Source organism: Tenrec ecaudatus, chromosome 1 (genome assembly GCF_050624435.1).
Source record: "Tenrec ecaudatus isolate mTenEca1 chromosome 1, mTenEca1.hap1, whole genome shotgun sequence".
NCBI lineage: Eukaryota > Metazoa > Chordata > Mammalia > Afrosoricida > Tenrecidae > Tenrec > Tenrec ecaudatus.
In genome coordinates, this window is record NC_134530.1 from 209,043,867 (window position 1) to 209,060,530 (window position 16,664).

At 42.6% G+C, this 16,664-nt stretch overlaps 2 protein-coding genes across 6 annotated transcripts in view; one reads left to right on the top strand and one right to left on the bottom strand.

Moving 5' to 3' along the window:
- The window catches only part of UCHL5 (ubiquitin C-terminal hydrolase L5), a 65,452-nt gene extending 56,782 nt beyond the window's left edge, over positions 1–8,670 (bottom strand). For 3 of the 5 annotated variants that reach the window (XM_075528565.1, XM_075528549.1, XM_075528540.1), the window contains exon 1: positions 8,356–8,570. In XM_075528565.1, coding sequence (XP_075384680.1) covers positions 8,356–8,421 — 66 coding nt within the window. In that variant the 5' untranslated portion in view covers positions 8,422–8,570. The other 2 variants (XR_012779110.1, XM_075528553.1) reach the window with 2 other exon arrangements.
- Positions 8,671–8,776: 106 nt separating this feature from the next.
- Positions 8,777–16,664, top strand: part of RO60 (Ro60, Y RNA binding protein) — a 35,884-nt gene continuing 27,996 nt past the window's right edge. Inside the window, exon 1 of the mRNA XM_075528521.1 lies at positions 8,777–8,945. The gene's annotated coding sequence lies outside the window, so the exon portion shown is untranslated. The remainder of the gene's footprint in view (positions 8,946–16,664) is intronic.

Here is a 16,664-nt window from a genome sequence, read left to right on the forward strand (position 1 = left end):
AACAGGGTGGAAATGTAATACTCAGTAGGGATCAAATCAGAATGATCTGGTCTGAAGCACTGAAATAAGCTTGTATTCTGGTACCTGTTATGCAGCTACTGATCTGGAAAACACTTTTTTCTGAATACTGGTTAGTATAGACCGCGAGAAGCCATTTGCTTCATCTGGCAAGACCAACAATACAATGTAACAGCTCTCCAGGTCTCTGTCATCATTTAGTGTGTAGACCTTGGTCACCTTTCCTTTCAGAAGACAGCACACTGATGGCATTCTGCTGACTCAGCCTAGTGAACAGTGAGCAACAACTACTCTAGACTTAGTGGTAAAACATGGGTATGGCAGAGGGTGGGAAATAAATCTGACAAAAATCCAGGGCCACCCGCCCGCCTCAGGGAAATGTGTCACAGTCCAGTGGTGTGGCGAGTATCGAGATAGCCCTTCCGAGGTGAATGACAAATCGCTGCCTCTGCCATCTGCTGCAAACTAAAAAGTGGCTCAATGTTTTCACTAGGTCTTTTTCATTTTTGAGGCAATATATTCATGAGTGTACTACAACACCACTTACTGAAAAATCTATACATTTGGGGTGAAGTTCAGAACATGATATGGGCTTTACCACAGGTCTGAGCTGCAGCATAAGCTGCTCCACCATTTGGGTCACAAAATCCACCTGATCCAATGGTTCTTAAAATGTCAGTGGTAACAAGAAATGCTGCTTGGAACCTTTAGCAGGCCCCTATTAGTGAATCCCAGCACAGACTCAGGATTTGGGAGCAAATATCTGGTTTCCTCTGTGGATAACTGTGTTCCTTTTAATAAAGAGCTATGGATCACTCCTGGGGGTTTGCCACCAAGTTAACACATCATCTGAGCTCTTCAGCATAAACTGGGAAGTGTTTCACCCAACAAATCTTAAAACTGGGTGTGAATAGCAGAATTACCCCATCAAATAAAAGTAGCCAGGCTTTGCCAGACCTTGAAGAAAAAAGGTAGCTACCTGAGTACCACCAAATTTGAGAGTGGTACCTCCATCCTCGATGCCTTCCTTTATTGTTATATAAATTTTCCTCCAATTTGAAAGAGTTGAACCAATCCCTTCAGACCCCAAGAAATCCCACCATTATAGATTCCAATTCATCACCCTAAGGGACAGCATAGGACAGCCCAATATGGTTTTCAAGGCTATAAATCATTATTGAAGCAGACTGGCCCATCTTTCTGCCATAAGCTCTCTATTGCAAACCTCCAAGTTTGGGAGTTAGTAGCCAAATACCTTAACCACTAAGCCACCAGGGCTCCCGATCCCTCCCCTATTTAAAACAAATTCATCGCAATAACCTTTACTTGATGGTGGAACTTCTAAATAATTGAAACACTTCGAGCCTTTGCTTGTAATAATGGTTAAATAAGAACCACATACACCTATTCTGACTGACCTACAAATTCTTAAAGAAAGGATTAGGCAGTGATCTTATTCCTAACCCTAGGATTGCCTGTAATCAAATGTTTAAAATGCCACTTTGTCTTTTCTCCCAGAAACTCCTCTACAGTCCAATGGGGCATGAACAAAGTGGCAAGTGGTAGGGATTGAGGTTATACGTGAACTATGCAAGATGAATTTTCATTCACCAAAGCCAACCTGACTACTGCCACTTTAGTTTCCAACTTGCCTGCAGCAGAGCCTAACACTGAGTCCTCGTGTGCCATTCCTCTTGGGTTTTCAGCCCAGGTATCTCCTCCAGCCCGACTTTGTTATTCTTTGTCATGGGCAGATGCAGTTTGGTTGGCAGTTTGATTAATAGCAAAAATCGGATGAATGGGCTCCAGACAAAGATGGGCTCTCAAAATGAATGGGCTCTCAGACAAAAATGGGCTCTCAAAGAAAGATTAATCTATTTTTGAACTGAATTGAACCCCTAAATTATCACCTTGTACTTCCCTAAGGAGGTCACAATTTAGAGGCCCTAACAATTATAAACAACACTTTCTTCCAGGGCACCATGTGCACTGCCATAACTACTATTTTTGTGAAGTTAAAGTAATACCTTGCCTCCCCCCTTCTCAAAACCTGTTGACATGCAACTTGTTATTTGTGCAGTTCCTACACATGGTGACCTTGCCATCTTTGCCTTCCAACCTGGATATTTCATTTTCTAGCATACCATCAGGCAATATTGTTATACACAGGGTTTCATTGGCTAAATTTTGGAAGTAGACAAGCCTTTCTTCCTAGCCTGTCATGGTCTGGAAGCTCTGCTGAAACCTGTTCACATGGGTGATCCTGCTGGTGTGTGAAATAGCTTCATGCCTCATAGCAACACATGTCACCATATAGGACAGTGGTCCTAATAGTTTTAAGTAATTAAGGGAACACCACACTTAGACCTTGAAAACACTTCTGCTAATTTAAAATTGCAAATTACCTTTTAAAGTACGCTCATGGTGCTAAAGCTGAGCACTCATCTGCTGATAGGTTAGCCATTTAAATTCACCAGCCTATTTTCACAATCTTTATACTGTACCAGGATGTTTTCTTTTTACTGTACCAGGATGTTTCCAGCTAAGAGGAAGGTCGATACTTAAAGATAAAGCTACGTGATTTTGAAAAGTAAACGTGAGACAAATTCAATTAAATTTGTACAAGTCCTGTAATTCAGATTAATCAGACAGGGTAAGAAAGCATATAACATATAAAGAAGTGTGGCCATCATTAGACAATTCTCAGTGAGTTTCTATTTCTAAATATCTTCTGAAAGAGAGGCATTGATCAGCTTTGTTCTGCTGGACCAACTTCTCAAGGATGCTCAGATAGTAAACAGACTTGAAAACCCCATGCAGATAGAGTGTCTTCCTCTGGTCAAAAGAGGCCACACTTGTTGGCTGTCCAAGATAAGAAAGATGTCTTCATGAAGGCCAAAACTGACGTTAGGAGGTCCTGAAGAGTTCCCCAAATTAGGAGTGACTCAGCTATGAGACACTCATTGAATGTGCAGCATCCACCTGGGTTCCTTTCTTTCCCGAGGTACTTAAAGAGCAAGGGAACCAGTGTGAACATGAAGCTCATGCAGCCTCTAGTGCTGGAATAGCAAGCCTGGATCTCTGACTCACTAGGTAGCTGTCAACATCTATGAAACTGTGGCAGTGTAACTTATTAACCTTCATTCAGACTAAAATCTAACACACTTCATAATTTATTAATAGATGTTAGAATTTTGTCAAATGTTTTTTGCACTGATTGAGATAGCCATTTGGCATTAGTTAATGTGAGAAGTTACATTGATTCACAAATGTTAAATCCTTAATTCTTGGGATGAACCTCAGCTTAATCATAATGTATTGTCCTTTTTAATATATTATTGAGTTTAACTTACTAAAATTTATACTTTTGCATCCATATTTATAAGGGATATAATTTTGTAGTTTGGGCTTTTTTTTCTTGTAATGACTTTGGTTTTGGAGTTAGCATAATGTTAGCCTCATACAATCAGTAAAGTATTCATTCCTGTCTAATTTTTTTAAATACTTTTATTGGGGTTCTTACATCTCTTATCACAAACCGTACATTCCTACAATGTGTCATGCACATTTGCACATATACCGCCATCATTTTCAAAGCATCCTTTTCCCACCTGAGCCCCTAATAGCAGCTCCTCATTTCTTACCCCTCCTTCCCCCATCTGCCCTCCCTCGTGAACCCTTGAGAAGTTATAGATTATTTTGTCCTTATCTTATATCATCCTCCGTCTCCCCTCACTCACTTTTCCATTATTCATCCCCCTGGGAGGGGGTTACAGTTGATCCTTGTAATCAATTCCCCCACCTCCCCTAATCCTCCTGGTACCTCTACTCTCCTTGTTGGCCCTGAAGAGTTTCTCTATTCTGAATTCCCTATGTTGCAGAGGCTCTTATCTGTAGCAGTGTGCATGTTCTGGTCTAATCTGATTTGTAAGGTAGAAGAGAGGTCATGATAGTGGGGGTAAGGAAGCACCAAAGAGCTAGAGGAAAGTTGTGTGTTTCATCGGTGCTATTCTGCACCCTGACTGGCTCATCTCTTCCTGTGGCCCCTCTGTGAGGGGATGTCCAATTGTTTACAGATGGGCATTGGGTCCCCAAGTCCATGTCCCCTCCCCTTCACCTTGGGTATGGTTTTATTCTGGGTCTTAGATGCCTAATACCTGATCCCATCGACACCTCATGATCACACAGGCTGGTGTGCTTCTTCCATGTGAGCATTGTTGCTTCTGAGCTACGTGGCCGCTTGTTTATCTTCAAGCCTTTAAGACCCCAGTCCTGTCTAATTTTTTATGAAGAGTTTATAGACTGAGTGTTATTTTTTCAATATTGGATAGACTTTAACAGTGAAACATTATTGGCTACAGTTTTCTTGGGGGGAGGCTTTAAATTATAATTTCAATAACAGATACAGGACTCTATTGGCTATCTATTTCTGAGTTGATTTTTGGTCATTTGGATCTTTAAAGCAATTTGTATATTTTACGTAGTAAATATAGGGGCATTAAGTTATTCATGTTATTACCTTATTATTCATATTTCATTATTGTCTTTGTAGAATCTGTAGTGATACTTCTCCTTCCTGATAATGCTGATTGGTGTCTCCTGTTTTTTTTTCTCCTGTCTAGCTGGACTACACACTCATCAATTGTACTGACCTAAAAGATCCAGCTTTTAGACTGATTTTTCTTTCTTTTATTTTTTCCCCTCACTGAGATCATCTCTGACCTTTAATAATTCTGTTCTATTTAATTACAGCTAAACTTTCTCTTGTTTTTCTAGTTTGCTAAAGTAGAAGCTGAAATCATTGATTTGTATTAAGAAAGAAACATCTTTTCCCTATACTCTATCCTGTCTGGAAGTGGAAGATTGCAGCCTCTACTTTGGTAACTATCACAGCATATTTTGGTTCCTTTGTTATAAATATACTGCAGTCAGTTGAAAGTATACTGTGCTACATAGATTTCCTCATCTAATACCACAGAGTTAATGCCATGATATTCTATTCTACAAAAAATTATACTTAAATATTTATTGCATTTACAAATAATTTCCCTTCCAACGCAAAACTTTTAAAATGAATTTTTAACATCCACACAATTAAGTTGCACTTTTGAACAAATGAACATTCCCAAAACTTTTTAAATCAAAGAAAAAGGGAAATGTTGGAATAAATTAAAATTTTCTATTTAAAACTGCTGTTAAAATTATCCAAACGTAAGTTTTTGCACTATTACATGCAGGTACAGATAATATATTCATATATCATTTCTGAAGAGCATGATTTTAGTTAAATCACTTTGAATTGCAATTTTTCTACACATGTAATAGCTAAAGCAATAGCTTAATGGATTGGACCATGTCAAAATAAACAAACAGCCAACAATATTTCTTAAAGTTAATTTTACATGTCAATACAATTAAGTTAAGGTAAAATTTTTGGCTAAATCTGCAAACATCTCAAACTCAGTATATGTCCAAAACTGAACCCATATTCTTGTGAATCCAACCTACTCCTCTTTCCCTATACTTGTACTTAACAAGACACCCCGACTAGGAACCAGTCACTTCATCTCTCTTTCCCCCATATCTACTCATTCAGCATTCCTGGTGACTTTAATCCAGCACAGTTAATGAATCTACCTCTTACTACCTACGTAAGGTCAATCATCTTCAACTCTAGCTTCTCTCATTTTATTCTAACCTATTCTGAATACTATGTCCCTGGAACCCTTGGAGGACTGGCTCCAGAACCTCAACCCATTATAGACACCAAAATCCAAGGACACTCAAGTCATAGATAAGTAATGTAGCCTACACACATCCTCCTGTGTAATTTTTAAAACAATCTTTTTATTGTGAACTAAATAGAGGTTTACATTTCATATTACCAATTTTGCAATCAAGAGCTAAACTATTAATCATACTCAACAATTCACCCTTACCCCATTCCTTGACTTCCCTTCGCCCTCTGGTGGATTACTATTTTCTACTTCACCCAAGGTAACATTCATTAACCACCTAGTCCTTCATATAATTTAAATTGTTCTTGGGTTACTTATAACCCTTACAATGTAAATACAAGGCTGCTTTGACCAATTATTTGCTTTTTAACAACCATTTTTTCCCAACAGAGACAGGTGCATTCAAGTAGCAAGTGAAGAAGACAAAAGGCAAACAACACTGACTTGCTCCAAAGATGGTTGGAAAATGACTGAGGCTCTGTGAAATACAGGCTTCAGTAAGGTATGCCTGCACATCACTTCATTCTCGTGGATTCAACGTCGTGCTCTCCATGTTGCAAATTCAAGTTTTGTTTTTGGGGGGCTGTCAGAATTCCTACACCCATATTTTCATCGGTTATTGATGAATCTAAGGTTATCTAACTGATGGAAATGGAGAGCTGATTGTATACACTCAGTAACTCTTAATTATAAAACACCATCATTATCCTATTCAAACTGACAGTTGAGTCACCGACAGTTGATTCACCGATGATTGCAAGGCAATTCAAACTACACAATATGGCATACAATCTGGACTCAGTTTATCTTTTCAGTTTTAGATTCAAATACTTCTCTAACTTTGTTAAAACATTTCAGTCACTTTACTATTTGCTCTGCCATATACTTTAACATCACAGTTTATGTTTTCCCTTTGCTCAAGCTCTTCCATGACCTGTGCTGGGGAACATTTTTACATACTTATCAGCTCCAATGGCATAGTGGTTACAAGTTGGGCTGTTAACTGCAAGAGCAGTAGTTCGAAACCACCAGCCACTCTGTGGGAGAAAGACTGACTTTTCAGTCTCGTAAACTGACAGGGACAGCTCAAGTCCGTCCTCTGGGGTCACTATGAGTCGCTATCAACTCGATGACAGCGAGTTTAGTTTATTATAGCATAAAACTTGGCACACCGGATTGCTTTTTATTATGAGTTCTTCATGATTTATACACCTTAAAAAATTCCAATCCTTAGCAGAGAACATACAATATAGTATATAATGTTTATATTCCAAATGTTTATCTACAGTAAGCAACACCAAAAAAAAAAGCCAAACTCACTGCCATTGAGTCAATGCCACTCATAGGAGCCGTACTGTTGTAGCCGTTATGCCTTAGGCTGCATTCATAAGGTCGGCAGTTTGAAACCACCAGCTACTCCGCGAGAAAACTCGGTTTTCAAACTCCTGGAAACAGTTACCATCTCGAAAACTCACAAGGACCGTTCTATCGTGCCCTATAGGGCCTCTATGAAAATAAACAACACATCAACATTTCATTCTAATCCTGAGAAGACTCTTTAACATGAGCTAGAATTAATAATCTCACGGTGACCCCATAAAACAGAGTAGAACTAACCCAATGGGTTTCCAAGATTGTAACTCTTTACGGAAGTAAAAGTCTTTTCTCTCCACAAAGTAGCTGACGGTTTTGAACTGCTGACGTAACAGTTAAGTCGCTATGAATTAGAATCCACTAGATGGCAGTGAGTCTGTTGTTGGTTTTGAGGGGGAACTCCCCCCCCCAGTAGCAATAATGCTTGAGGAAATTAACATGAAAAATAAAGTTTTGCCCAAAAAAGAGATCGGGAGCACAATGAAGAGAAGATAAGGCCCTAGCTATGCTGGTTATTTCGCAGGAAAGCCAGGGAACGCAGCAGGAGAGAACTAGGGAAGGCGCCCCGTCGAGACTAGCTCAGGCACACGCGGGCTTCGCCGGAGGCTAAGCAGAGCCCGGCCAGAAGAGAAAGTGAAGTGGCGGTCGGGGCCGCGCAGTCACAGGGGGGCGGTCCTGCAGAACTGGTCCTACAGTCAAAGTTCTGCTTTGAATAACTAGCGACACGGGTTCCTTTGCGGCCAGGGTTTTTGACACCCCGCCCTCGAGAAGGCACACCCTTGCCTGGCTTTTTCTCCACGACTGATGGCTCCAGCGAGGCACCTGGGCACTCGCGCCCCGAGAAGAGGCGCTGAAAAACGCGACGTGTGCCTAAGGGTCGCTAGTCAGAACCGACTCCAAGGCAGTGGGCTTGTCGGTTCTGGGAGGCGCTCAAGTCAAATAAGCAAGTTTTGAGTTGAGTACCACGTCCGGCGGGTAGAGCGAGGTACGAGAGCGAGCCGGTCCTTGCCCGCGTGGCGTGCCTTTCAAAATAACTGTGGGAAAGCGAATGCCAAGCGCTGCAGGGACGGGGCGGGGGTGCCTTCCTTTCCCCTCCCCGACTCCAAGTTCCTACAGGTACCTCTCCTCGGACGGCGAGGCGCGGTAGCCGCAGGGGAACCACTCCGCGCCCAGCTTGGGCCTCCTCCCGTGACCCTCGGCCCAGGACCGTCCCCTTGGCTCTCACCGAATCCTTTAATGAGCTCGGTGAAGACCCCCGGGTCGCTTTCCATGAGGCACCATTCCCCGGCATTGGCCGCCATCGTCCCGACCGCAAGCCGCCCCGCTCCACCTCTGGTTCTCGGCGGCCCCCACGCCAGCTGCCGCCGGCCACCGATCTCGGTAAACCCGCCGCGGAGCTCGTCAAGCACACGTCACCCCGCCTACTTCCCGACAGCCTCCGGGCGCCGTCACCTGGAGCGCGACGGAGGGCGGGAGGACGCTCTAGCCACCCAAGAGACATCGAAACCCTTCGCAGGCCTAGAAGGACCCGTAGCGGAGTCGGAAGGGGCCGGGGCTTCAAAAGAAAGGGCGGGGATTCAGAGCGCGGAAAGAGGTAACATCCGGGGTCCTGCCAAGTCTGGCGGGTGGGCGGGGCAAAGGAGGGGGCGGGGCCCGATCCCGGGATCCGAACCTCAAAGCTCCGGTGGCGGTGGAAGTGGAGCGTCCGCTACCTGCTAGGCCGTGGTCTGCCGTGGCGTCCCAGCGCAGTGCAGAGCTTCTCCCAGCGGTCCTGCCAGTACGGGCGTCGGCCGGGGTCTCGTCCGCCGAGCACAGGTGAGGAGTCTACGGGAGGCCGACCGGGGGGCCCTTTGTGCGGTCTGCGCGGCCCTGAGGACGCGCATCCTCGGCCCTCACCCTGTGTGCCAGTGGCCAGGGCCTGGTCGAACGCCTCGCTATGCCCTCGCCTGCGCTGCCCCGCCCTATCGCCCGGCCGGGCTGGGCACTGGGACCAGCATCACTAACTAGGCATCCGAGCCGGCCTGCGCCGGGCCGGCACGCTGGAGGGCGGGCCCTTCCCTAACCCAAGCCCCCTCCTGCTTCTGACTGCGGAGCTTCCTGCAGGCCGGGGTCCAGGGCGCCGGTTTTACTCCTCCTCTTCCTCCCTCTCCTCCCTGGCTTCTCCGCCTTGCTGCGGAACCGGGATCTCGGAAAATCTTTGTGGAAATAGTGAAGCCGAATTGACCTTCAGGAAATGGGGAGGGAAAGGAGAAGCTTCACGATGATAGTAGGCACATACAAATGGATGCGACTGCCACCCCAGATGAAAATGAAGTTGGTCAAACCTGTATTCATCTAAAAATAACTGATGGTTCCGGGAGGGGATGGTGATGAATAAAGCCAAATATGACTTTATTCTAAATGACTAAATCGCCCCCACGTAACAGGCCATTGCAGAATACTAGTTTTAGGGTTAAAACCTTTACGAGTGTGATTATGCATCGCCCTAAAAGCTTAGCATAGAGGGTCTTCCGCTCCCGAAAACAAAAAAAGTTCTAGTAGGTAAAACTCTGGCACCTGGCTTTCACAAACAGATGACCTGTTGTCTTAGGATTCCTTGGAGAATTAAGACCAGAAAGATTTAAGTAGAGAAAACAAGGTATATTTTAAGGAATTGGCTCTCTTGAGCATGCTCCTGGAGAATCCAAAATCCCTAGGTCAGGTGGTGGTGAAGTCCATCAAGGCAATATTCCACTGTGTAGCCCCTGCAACAGAGTAGAACTGCCCCTGCGTTTCCTTGGCTGGAATCTTTAGTACAACTCCAAGACATTCTCTACTGGAGTCACAAATGGGTTCAAAAAGCAACCTTTCAGGTAGCTGCTAAGGGCTTAATATTGATCCACCAGCACTCTATATATCAGGTAACGAAATTGGAGTTTCCTTAGTTCTTCTGTCTCAAAATACGTATGTAAGTCAGGAAAGAGTGGGAGAAACTCGGGCAAGGTATCTTCAGTCTAGAGGCCGAAAGCACCTTAGGAAAAAACTCCCTTTTTGCTATTAAGACCGTCAGTATATTGGATGAAGCCCACATCATTTGTAAAAGCTAATCAGCTTTATTCAAAGCCAACTCATTTAATTACCTGCATGCAAGTACTTGATAACATGATGCATTAGTGGTTTAGTGATAGATTTCTCACCTTTTGTGTTGGACAGCTAAGTTCAGTTCCTGGCCAGTACACCTCCTGCAGAGCTACTTCCCTGCCCGAGGAAGACTGCATGTTCTGTGATGTTGAATAGATTTCAGCACAGCTTCCAGACGAATAAGGAGTAGAAAGTAAAGTGTTAGCAGTTCTACTTCCAAATATCAGCCCGTGAAAATCTTATGGATCACACAACAATATCCACCGCCTTCTATGGGAACCATTATTGTGTAGGATTGGACAATCATTCCATTCTTTGTGTGATCTCTTGAGTTAGGGCTGGCTGGATGGCCGCTAACAACTTCATATGAACATCTAGACTAGAGTTTGACTAGCATTTAACCAAGCAACTGGGTACCAAAGCCTAACCACATAGACACAAATATTTGAAGTTAGGGAGTCCTATCCTAAGGATTAAAGCATTCTTGTGATACCCTGGCTTGGGCCTGGGCTGCAAGCCATGAGGTTATTGCTTTAAATCCATCCACCACTCTTCAAGCAGAGAAACAATTGTGAGTATGGTGAGTATATTTCATTCTGTTATACTTAGTGTCCGTATGGGTTGAAACCAATTCGAGTATAGCAACACCGCGGAAACTCCTTGAGAGAAAGATGAAACTGTCCACTCCTATAGAATGTAGTCTCAGAAGCCCTATGAAGAGGTTCCTTTGAGTAAGAATGGACTTTCAGTGGTGGAATATTTTTGGTTGGTGCAAAGGACTATGCAGAGCCTCAAAATTCACAAATTTTACTTAGGGGAGACCACTATAACCAAAAAGATTTTTCTTATTTAAAAAACAAAAAAGTATATTATGGAGTAAAAGCCAGAATACATATGAAGTGCAGAGACACTTTTTAAAAATACCTTTTCTGTGCCCTCAAAGTGTGGGGCCTCTCAGTTCACTATCAATTCCTGAAATAAATGGGAGAGTATGAGACAGAGGTTATCTAACTTTAGTTCTTTATAAACCATGCATAGAATAATGTCGGCAGGTGCCCAAAATTATTTGTTAAGATTCTGATACTTTTTAATCAGTAACATTACAACAAATTTGAAAATTGCTCATACAACTCATCACAATCCATACGTTCATCAATTGTGTAAAGCACATTTGTACATTGGTTACCCTCATCATTCTCAAAATATTTGCTCTCCGCGTAAGCCCCTAGCATCAGCTCCTCATTTTCCCCTCCCTCCCCGCTCTTCCCTCCCTCATGAACCCTTTGTAAATTATTACTTTTTCATATATTACACTCTGAAGACTCCCTTCACCCAGTTTTCTGTTGTGGGTCTCCCAGGGAGGAGGTTATATGTAGATCCCTGTAATTGGTTCCCCTTTTTTACCCCACCCTCCCGGTATCGCCATTCTCAGCATTGGTTCCGAAGGGATCATTCGTCCTGGATTCCCTGTGTTTCCAGTTCCTGTCTGTACCAGTGTACATCCTCTTGTCTAGCCAGATTTTTAAGGTAGAATTGGGATGATGATAGGGGGTGGGTGGGAGTGAGGAGGAAGCATTTAAGAACTAGAGGAAAGTTGTATGTTTCATCGTTGCTACATCGCACTCTGACTGGCTTATCTCCTCCCTGAGACCCTTCTATAAGGGGATATCCATTTGCCTACAGATTGGCTTTTGGTCCCTGTTCTGCACTGCTGTCATACACAATAGTATGATTTTTTTGTTCTTTGATGCCTGATAACTGATCCCTTCAACACCTTATGATCACACAGTCTGGTGTGCTTCTTTCATGTGGGCTTTGTTGCTTCTGAGCTAAATGGCCGCTTGTTTACCTTCAAGTCTTTAAGACTCTGGATGCTATATCTCTTTATAGCTGGGCTCCATCCGCTTTCTTCACCACATTTGCTTATATATCCGCTTTGTCTTCAGCAATTGTGTTGGGAAGGTGAGCATCATGTCATGCCAGTTTAATAGAAGAAAGTATTCTTGCATTGAGGGAGTACTTGAATGGAGGCCCAGTGTCCATCTGCTACCTTAATACTAAACCTATACATATATGCACATAGATCTATTTCCCAATCCTCATATATAAATATATTTACATATGTACATGCCTTTATGTAGACCTGTATAAATCTCCTTTGTCTCTCAGCTCTTTCATCTATTTCCTTTTCACTTTCCTCTTGTCCCACTATCATACTCAGCCTTCATTTGGGTTTCAGTAATTCCTCTCTGTAGTTCCATTACCCTTGATCACTCCTCACCAGGCCTCCTACACCCTCTTAACCACCGAATGGGATTACTTGTTGTTCCCTTGTCCACTTTCTTTACCCCCACTTCCCTCTCTCCCATGGCTCCCTGGAACTTTGGGTCCCATGGTTTTCTCCAGATTGTTCATCCAGCCTATCTTATTTAGATAGACCTGTGGAGATAATAACATGGACAAAAACAAGACAGAGCAAAACCAAGCAACCTAAGAAATCAAAACAACAATAAAAAGCCAATAACCAAACCAAAAAAAAAAAAACCACAACGTAGCAACAACAAAAAAGAAACGCTTGTAATTAGTTAAGGGACTGTTTGTTGGCCTTTAGGAGTGTTTTTCGGTCGAGTCTGATGGGGCCCCAAGCCCTTGCCCCAAAGTTGATTTTTGGTATTCCCTGCTCTGTTCCCCTTGCTGTTCTGTTGCACACTGTTACTATTTTGCCTCAGTGTGGTGGGATCAGATCAGGCAGAATTCCCACAGTCTCCATTGTTGTCCACTGTAGGGCTATGGGTCAATCAGGGATGTCATGTCTCATAGTGGAGCCGGCCATATGGTCGTCTCTCTGGATGGCTGCTCTAAATGGGAATATCGTCTTCAAGGCTTGGTAGGCCAGGATGTGTCCCACTCTCTCTTCCTCCCCTTCATTTTGCTCCCCTTTACTGTGATCAGATATGTCCCACTCCTGAAGCTGCAGATTCAGTGCTGTCCTCTGAAATAAATTCTTCTGGGGGGAGGGGCAGGTGTCCACACAGTTGGGATTGGGGCCCCTCAGACTTTTCAACTTGTTCCCTACTACATGCTGGCATGTTGCATTCACATCTTGGAGCATTGGGTTGAAGTCTGGTCCCTCTTTCCCTGTGGAGAGATAAACAATACCCTCCCCTTGGGTTGGTTTGTGCCCTGTTCCCCCGTTACCTATTTCTCTTTTTTTTCCTTTCCCCCCCTCCTTTTTAGTTGCCTACCATATGTATCCCTGGATTTGTTCTGGCCCCTGCCATGCTACCTGGTCCTCGTACCAGGAATGTTTATATACAATAGCTTTTCCCCTATGCCCCTTTTGCATTTTTGTAAGCTTACCTCACTAGACTCATGTTGTACTTGTCCATTTGTGCTTGATTTACTTCACTTACTATGATTTCCTCAAGTTCTTCCCATGCGGCAATGTGCTTCATACGTTCATCACTGCTTTCTAGCTATGTGTAGTACTCCATCCTATGTATGTACCACAGTTTTTTAATCCACTCTCCAGTTGACAGAAATTTGCGTTGTTTCCAACTCCTTGCAATTGTGAGCTGTGCTGCAATGAACATTGGAGCACAGATGTCTGGCCTTGATTTGTTTCTTGCCTCTTCTGGATATATGCCCAGTAGGGGAATTGCTTGGTCGTAAGGTAGGTAGCTCAATTTCCATCTGTTTTAAATATCGCCAGATCGATTTCCATAGTGACTGTAAATACCTACAAGTCCACCAGCAGTACATGAGAGTTTCTGTCTCCCCACAGTCCCTCCAACTCTTGTTGCTTTCAGATTTTTTGAATCGGGCTATCTTTGAGGGTGTTTGGTGGTATCTCTTAGTTGTTTTAATTTGCATTTCTATATGGCTAATAATCGGGAACAGTTTCTCATTTGTTTGTTGGCCACTTGGATTTCTGCTCCTGTGAAATTTCTGTTCGGGTCCTTTGCCCATCTCCTCAGTGGGCAATTAGTTTTTTTTCTGTTTGGAAGCTGGCATAGTAATGTAGATTTTAGTAATAAGGCCTTTGTCTGATGTGTCTTTGCTAAAGATGTTTTCCCAGTCCGTGGACTCTCTTATTACTCGCTTGATGAATTCCTTTGATATACACAGTTGTATTATCTTCAGTATATCCCACCTGTCAATTTGTGCCTCCTCTGTGTTTGTGTCCTTCCTTATTTCTGATAACCTATGTATTCTGCCAAAGTTCTCAAGTTGATCCCAATTCCCTCATTGATGACCCTAATAGTTTGGGGTTTAACTTCAAGGTCTGTGGTCCACCTTGAGTTTATTCTTGTGCATGGAGTGAGATAAGGGTCTTGCTTCATTTTTCTGCAGGTAGATGTCTACTGTTTCCAGCAGCACTTGTTGAAGAGGGCATCTGCTTCCCATTGAATATATTTTGGGCCCTTATCAAAGATCCGTTGTCTGTATGCTGATGATTTTATTTCTGGGTTTCCAGTTCTTTCCCATTGGTCTGAGTATCTGTCATTTTACCAATACCACACAGTTTTGACCACTGTGACTGTATAGTATGTACTAAAGTCAGGAAAAGCAAGCCCTCCCACTGTGTCCTTCTTGAGAAGTTCTCTGCTAATTCTGGACTTCTTCCCTCTCAATATTAAGTTGGTAATCAGCTTTTCCATTTGAAGAAAAATGAGGGTAATTTTATCGGGATTGCATGAAATTGTATCGGGATTGCATTTATATAGTGCCTTTGGGCAGAACTGATATCTTTACTATATTGAGTCTTCCAATCCATGAGAATGGGATATTCTTTCATTTGTTGAGGTGACTCTGGGTTTCTTATAATACTGTTCTGTAGTTTTCCTCATACAAATCTTTTGTTCTTTTACTCAGGTATATCCCTAGATATTTCAATTTGTGCTTGGCTATTGTGAAGGCTACCACCTTTTTGATCTCCTCTTCTGTGGTCTTATCCCATGTGTATAGCAGTCTGATGGACTTCTTCTGTTTGTTGATCCTTTACCCTGCCCCTCTGCCAAACTCCTGTATTGCTTCCAGTACTCCCCTTGTGGAGCTTTTGGGATTTCCATATATAAAATCATATCATTTGCAAGTAATGATAGTTTCACCTCTTCCTTCCCCAGACCTTTGATGTCTTTTCTTTGCCTTATGCTGTTAGCTAAAACCTCCAGTATGATGTGAAATAAGAGTGGGGACCAGGGGCATCCTTGTCTGGTCCCCTTTTTCAGTGGGATTGTGTTCATCTTTTTCCATTGACAACCACGTTGGCTGTTGGTTTTTCATATAGAGCTTGTATTGTCTTGAGGAATTTTCCTTCCATTCCTATCTTCTCAAGTGTCTTAAACAGGAGTAGTTGTTGGATGTTTTGAATGCTTTTTGTGCATCTATTGATATTATCATGTAGTTCTTAAAGTTTTTCATGTCATTTTGGTGAATGAAACTAATGGTCTTTCGTATGTTGAACCATCCCTGCTATGAGTCCCTCTTGGTCATGGTGAATTATTTGTTTTATATACTTTTGTATTCTATTGGCCAGTATTTTGTTAAGGATTTTTGCATCAATGTTCATTAGGGATATTGGTCTGTAGATCTTGATACTTGTGGGATCCTTGCCCTGTTTTGCTATCAGAGTTATACTAGCTTCATAGAAGGAGTTCGGGAGTTTGCTGTCTTTTTCTATGTTCTGAAAGAGTTTGTGTAGGATTACTGATAGTTTTTCCCTAAATACTTGCTAGAATTCTCCAGTGAAGCCATCTGGTCCAGGTAATTATTTTTTATTGGTTATCCCTTGATAACATTGTATATTTCTACTATTGTTATGGACTTGTTAAGATTCTTGTCATCCTTTGCAGATAGTCTAGGGAGACATTGGTTTTCCAAGAATTTGTCCATGTCTTCCAAGTTGTTGAATTCATTGGAGTAGTACAGTCTTTCATAGTACTGTGTAATTATCCTTTTGATTTTATTAGGGTCTATTGTAATGTCCCCTCTGTCATCCCTCATTCTTGCTGTTGAACTTTGTTCCCTCCTTTCTTTGGTTAGGTTTGCCAGCAGTCTGTTGATTCTGTTTATCCTTTCAAAGAGCCTACTTTTAGCAGCATTAATTTTTTCCATAGTTTTCTTATTTCCCTCTCCTGAATCTCAGCCCTGGTTTTTATAATTTCTCTTCTTTTGTTACTAGTAGGATTGTCCTGCTGAGTCTGCTCTAGTTGTTATAAAATTTGTGCCAGCATATCAATCTTGAGTCTCTCTTCCTTTCTCAGGTGTGCATGTATTGCTATGAAACTTCCTCTGATAACTTCCTTTGCTGTGTCCCATAAGTTTTGGTATGTCGTGTTCTCATTCTTGTTGGTTTCTAGAAATTTCCTAATTTCATCTCTGATCAGTGACAGAATGCACTTCTTTTGCAAT